Source organism: Nomia melanderi, chromosome 1, assembly GCF_051020985.1.
Source record: "Nomia melanderi isolate GNS246 chromosome 1, iyNomMela1, whole genome shotgun sequence".
Classification (NCBI taxonomy): Eukaryota; Metazoa; Arthropoda; class Insecta; order Hymenoptera; family Halictidae; genus Nomia; species Nomia melanderi.
Window position 1 is genome coordinate 796,159 of NC_134999.1, and position 6,384 is coordinate 802,542.

The window sequence follows — 6,384 nt, forward strand, 5'->3', positions numbered from 1 at the left end:
GGACCTATTTGCCTTCGCAATGAGTAGAATATGATGGCTTAATAAAAAATTGTAACTCTTTCCTTCAAGGTCAAAGGGAATTCTGCGACAGTTACTTTACTTTAATATCCATTAACCCTTTGGCCTACACGCTATCTGCCGATCGCGAGAGCCATAGTAAACAAGAAGGTCGGAATTGAAGGTATTTATCACGAGTCAGACTCGTGGTTTTCGCTTATGGCCAAGGGGTTAAACCGAAGGTGTGGAATCACGTTGTAACAGTAAGAACGAAATATTTCGTTCCACCCTGTATATATTTTGATTTATTCTTGAGTGATATTCTTATTAGAACTTGTTACCCTGCATAGAGGTTCATCGTTCCTTCGTAACTAAAAAATAAGTGATAGAAAATAAGTTGTGAATATAAAAAAAGGATTTATTTAATAAATATCTGTGAATTAGAAGAATTTCTTACTTAATTTATTTCGTATTAGTACATAAAGAGCCAGTTTTATCCTATATATGCACGAATGGGAAACGCGCTGCGGCAAAAGCGATGCCCAACCGCCGTCATGAAAGCCTGTCGATCGGTCGAAATGTATTGTAAGGGCTTTCCTGTTTGGGCATGTGGCTGGTGTTGTAGTGCGACGGGGTGGCGCCGGTATGTTTAGGGAAAGTATGACTGCAAAGTGTATACATGACTCCGAGAATGTTAGCTATGGATGCAAGGGACAGGATGCAAGTAAGAAGGGATGTTGTGAAGAGAAAGAAAGAGTAATTGGGGATTACTGTAAAAGTGCGTGCGAGTTCAACGAGAGGACAGTATAATGAATATAAGCAGTATAAATGTAGTATAAGGAATCTTCCAGTATAAAGGAATCTTCAGCGAGCATCGGCAGATGCACACCTGCTTTTATTTATTATTTACTTCAATAAACCTTTGTTAATGTTAAGTACTACTACGTTGTCCCATCAATCAAAAAAATAATGTAAAAGTAAAACTCTGATAGTTGTGGTTTATGTACTATAAAGAAAGCCATCTCTGGATCATAATTATTAAATTTTACATAAATTTACACTAAAACAGGACTATTAGCCTCACCCTACCCCAACATATGGACGTATGTGTGAATCTTATCTTTAAACAAATGTTTTTATATAAACTATTTTTACACCTATAACAGCTGTAAGTTAAATAAATTTTCTCTGCTATCTTCTTCACTTTTTAAATCAAAATTATAGCATTTTTAAACAATATCAATATTAATTATTAAATATCAAAAAAGCTTTGTACGGATTCATAGCATAAAGATCGACTAACCTAATCTTTCACAAAATAATATAATTTAATTTAACAATATAATCACTATTTATTTTTATAGTTTAGCTCCAATATTTTATAAACTTATACGAGATGTTTGATAAGAGAAAACTGAAGAGTGACGATAAAATGAAAATCGAAAGTAAACGAATTACAATTTCAGTTTCGTTTCAAAGTATTAACAATTCAACATTTTGATGAACTATGACGAACCGCCAATAATGACGGATTCACTATGTACAAATTATTCAGGATGTAGAGTCAAAGATTAGCACGCTACTATTAATGAAATTTCGTAATTAATAACTTAAAAATGAAGCCAAAATCGCAATATTTGTACTATTGCTTTTGTGCATCGTATTATCAAGTACTTTGTATATTTCATTAATATAATAATTTTATATTTCACTTTATTGCATTTTTGTTGTATTTTCAAGTCTGTATGAAAAAAAACGAGAACACAAATTCTTTAACTCCTCGTTCGCCATCTTTGATTTCTCGTCTTATAAATACTACAAAATCTTTAATTGATCAGTTTTTAATTGATCAGCTGACCAATTAAAAACACCGGATTTGTGATCATCCGTCCATAACTCGAAGCAAGGTATGCTTAACTGGGAAGCACTGATTCTGGCTAACCAATATCTGTGAGTCCTCAAATCCTCTGATGGTGCCAACTACAATGCTAGTAAAACGTCGGGAAACAATTCGTAATGGACACGGCTTACTTCCGGAAACTTTGAACACTTCTCATAATATTTCTGGCCGTAAAAACCTCAAACAAATCGTACTACCAAGTCAATAATAACCAAATTTAAATACCGCGTTCTATTATATATAATCTAATCAATTATAATAAACTTAATTTTAATTCACAAAACAACCGCATAAACTTTTTTCGGTACCCAATACTTTAACATCCATTATCATGAATTTTCAATATTATATCTCTCCAAAATACGTACTCTATTCGTCCTATCATTTGAACGTGTTACTTCATCTAGTTTTGCTTTTTGTTGGTTCATGAGAGCTAAAATTGTTTCGACTAGTATGTTAAAATATTTCATTTGTATTAAGACATACTCATTGGTCATCACAGTCGGTAATTCTATGCATAAGGTTTCTAGAATACTCGATATAAAATTCTGTAAATAACATTTAATTTACATAAAATATATCGACTATTTATACACTATACGAACTTCGAAATCTTGTAATGTTAACCCCATATCTTTATGGACCATCGCAATATAACCAAGAAGATAGTTTCTCTGAATAGGTTTATCTTGATAATTTACAAATAGAGTAGATATAATGTCATAAATAACAGTAAACTTTTTTTTAACTTTAGCTTCACGTACAAATTCTGGTATCATTTCGTCTTCAAAATATTTTGCATATTGAGGATGATTTCTAAAAAGTCTGCAAATTAATGAATATCAATAATATTAACATATATGTAATTGAATTTATGCAACCCAATGCTTTAAGTAAGAACAATAAAATAGAAAATAATTACATTGTACAAGTCGCGAATCCGTAATATACGGTATCCTTTTCTATAATTTGCCAAATTGTCTTTATTATTTCAAAATCTTTGCACTTAATCTCAGAAATTTTGTTGCAATCTTTTTTAATTTTTGTTAATTTGAATATTTTATTTACGTTTCCCATTTCTTTCACTTTCATGTAGGATATTTTGACACATGTAATAATTATACAAATGAAAATCAGATTAAAGTACAAGCAATAAAAGAAGACATTCGCTTTAATATTCGGATGTTACGTGTTAAAGAGTTTATGAAAATAATAACAAAGCTTGTACAAAGACGATCTCTTCATATAACCACGAAAAAGAGAAGTGACAAATATTTATCAAAAACTTTAATTTCTATGGAATAAATATAATAAAGTAACCTCATATTCACAGATGAAAATAAATTTAACAGGTTCACTGTTTACGCTTTGGAAGCGGTTCATCCATACATATCGGGCAAAGCAATTGGGCATACAATGTATATTTCACAGTAGGTATGTATGTATGTATGTATATATATATATATATATGTATATTTCTTCGGCCACGCGTGTCGTTTATGTTTATAAGTGAATATGGCATAAATCAACGGTATTAATTAAGCATAAATCGTGACCTTATATATAATGCACAAGATAGTGAACGTATTAACCGTTCAGGATTCAACAGTTACAAATAGTGTAACTACGGAACCATAAAGTAAATACTTAGATTGAAAGTCGAATGGCAGATTTAAAACATATTACAACAGTAAGAGTAGAGTAGGCTCATTAATGTTTATGGATTAGATTGTAGATCAAATCAAATGTTTGTTCATTTAAGAAAAAATTCAACAAAATATATAAGTATGATATTTTTAATTTTTACCAGGACACTGATTTAAAAAATGAACAGGAATTGATAAAATATAATATTATAAACTATCTAAAAAATATACATCCTTTGCCACAATTGTCACACTTAAATTGTATAAAATATAAAGAATTTATGGGGTTTACTATACTGCAATATTTTGAAAAACCTCATAAGAGTAAGGTGAAAGCTAAAGTACCCATAATAACGAAAAAATAGAAGACTTTTTACATGTCTATTTGAGAAAAATTACTTCTAATATACTACAAACGTTCACAGTATGTTATTAATAGAAGTTATATACAGGGTGTCCCCTTTTTTTCTATAAATGCGATTATTGAAGTAATTTGATACACTTAAATATTATGTCTCTACATGGACATGAGTAAGAAATATGGAGGTCATTATTGTTTTTTTCAAACATAATCCTGTAATCTTCTTGCATCAATCGATAAAAATGTTAATTTATCTACATCCAAAACCCATCAAAATAAAAATAATTAGATTTCAAGTATTTCTTAAATAACGAACAGTTCTGAAAATAATTGCATTTATAGACTAAAATGAGACCTCCTGTATACAGTAGGTACAGAAAGTAATTGTTATACAATATTTTTAATAAAAATATAATAGTTTACAATACTGATAATAGTACCATATCAGTATATTGTATATATTTTACACGAAACAGTTATTCTTTAAAGTGTTCAAATACTTTTACATATTAATTTATTGCCTGTTGTTAAAAAAACAGTATATATAAATGCATAAAATATATATTTTCATTAATCAAGAGTGTTTCTATATAATAAAAAAAAACAATATATTAATGTTGCAATAAGTAAACATATACAATAATAATTTTGTAGACAATACAATGTCCAAATATTAGTGTAAATCACTGCATATTATTTGTAATAGATACTATAACATTTGTTTCATTTCACATTCAAAGCACTCATCATACAGATTTTTCACTTATTTCCTAAACATATAAAAATACACATTTAAGCAGTAACTTTTCCCAATGTATCTGCATACTGAAATTCAGAACTATTTTCATATTCGCACATGTCTAATGCAATTATACAACTTTCACGGACAACCCTCTTGCTATCATTCAAATATTTATTTAAAATATTAAAGCAAATTGGAGTTGCAATTGAGCCTAATGCTTCAGCACATTCATGCCGCACCATTTCATTTTCATTAACATTTTCTAAGGAAGCTTGCAAATAAGGTATAGTAATTTCCTCCTGTAATTGTCCAAGAACAAAGGCTATCTCATGTTTGAACAAAGCACTACCAGTTTTTAAACCTATTAATAGAAGATACAAAAACTTTCAATGCAATAATTATTCATAATTAAGAAAATCAGAAATTATTCTTACCTTCACTTAGAGCAAGAATACTTTCCGGTGTGCATATATTTCTTAATGAAAACATAGCCCGATATCTTTCAAATAAAAGAAGATTTTCATTAAGAAGAATATCTTTTAATACATCGACATCACAAATCTCTATTGGAGGAGCTGGATCCACTGACATATAAGGACTCTTTTTAGAATTTGTTGAAATATTACTTGACTGTAACCATTGCAATCGGCATACTGCCAACTGACAAGTTTCTGCTACTTCTGGTACACAGTCTTTGCTGTATTCTTCTAAGATGGGTATGACACTGGGATCTCCAATTGCACCTAAAGCTTCACCTATAATGATTAAATAAAAATATTTCAATATTAAATAGGTTGAAAGTATAAAATTGTAACATAAAAACAAAAATAAAAATAAATATAATATACCTGCTTCATGACGAACCATTGGTTCTTGTGTAACATCTTTCAACACATTTATAAGAATTGGTATAGCAAGAGGATCTTGCATTTGACCAAGACAATATGCAAGTTCATGTTTTAGTAAAGCAGAATCATCTTCAAAACAAGCACTGATTTGTTCAATGGCTTTAGCACCTCCAACATTTTTTAAAGTAAATAATGCACGAAATCTTTCCTTCAAAGGTCGACTTTTATCATTCAAAATACAACCTATTGCAGTAATTTGATTATCATTTACTTCTAACATAATTTCTTTTTTAATTGTTAATTCTGTTAATCTTAAACAATATATTTATTAATATAATTAGTATGACAATTTCTTGAATTTTAAAATTATTATTAGAATTAATATTATAATAATTGTAACAACTATATCACTTCATGACACATCATAACAGCATATTACTACAAGGAAATAATTAATGTTAAATTTTTATATAGGTTAAGTCACATGCTTATTACTCGAGATCAGGAACGTGAGTAACCATTGACACAAATCACAATAGAGTTTTATAGAGGTGAAACTTCAATTTCAAAACTTTCAATATCTATGTAAAGAGTTACTAGTGAAGGCAGAACAACCAAACGCTTGCCCCTTCCACTACCCCATTCCTCATCGGCGAGCATCCTCCAACAACCTCCGCAACTACCGCAGAACCCCATGGTAACACGTGAGAGAGAGTAACACTACTTCTGTAGAAGCTACTCGGGTCTGAGTATGTGCACAATTCTATGTAGTGTTTAATGTAATAGGTAAAAGTACGTAGTATGGAAAGGGTAACTTTTCGTGAGGGAAATGTTACTAGAGTGCTCGCAAGCAGCGATTTAGACACCCTTGACATGAGTAATCAAAACCA

General features: G+C 30.0%; 2 protein-coding genes across 3 annotated transcripts; both read right to left on the minus strand.

Moving 5' to 3' along the window:
* Positions 1–517: 517 nt before the first annotated feature.
* LOC143175152 (uncharacterized) lies at positions 518–4,300 on the minus strand. The gene is made up of 3 exons (XM_076372713.1): positions 2,820–4,300; positions 2,503–2,722; positions 518–2,445 (listed from the first exon to the last, which is right to left on the minus strand). Exons 1-3 carry the CDS (start codon positions 2,987–2,989, stop codon positions 2,227–2,229), a joined length of 609 nt encoding a protein of 202 aa, XP_076228828.1. The 5' UTR covers positions 2,990–4,300; the 3' UTR covers positions 518–2,226.
* A 147-nt stretch (positions 4,301–4,447) lies between these two features.
* On the minus strand, positions 4,448–6,333 carry nero (deoxyhypusine hydroxylase nero). 2 transcript variants are annotated; one of them, XM_031993322.2, is made up of 4 exons: positions 6,121–6,333; positions 5,495–5,737; positions 5,081–5,401; positions 4,448–5,007 (listed from the first exon to the last, which is right to left on the minus strand). In XM_031993322.2, exons 1-4 carry the CDS (start codon positions 6,188–6,190, stop codon positions 4,697–4,699), a joined length of 945 nt encoding a protein of 314 aa, XP_031849182.1. In that variant the 5' UTR covers positions 6,191–6,333; the 3' UTR covers positions 4,448–4,696. The 2 variants fall into 2 exon arrangements, with proteins under 2 accessions (XP_031849182.1, XP_031849191.1); XM_031993331.2 differs by lacking the exon at positions 6,121–6,333 and having other exon boundaries at positions 5,495–6,085.
* Positions 6,334–6,384: the final 51 nt, after the last annotated feature.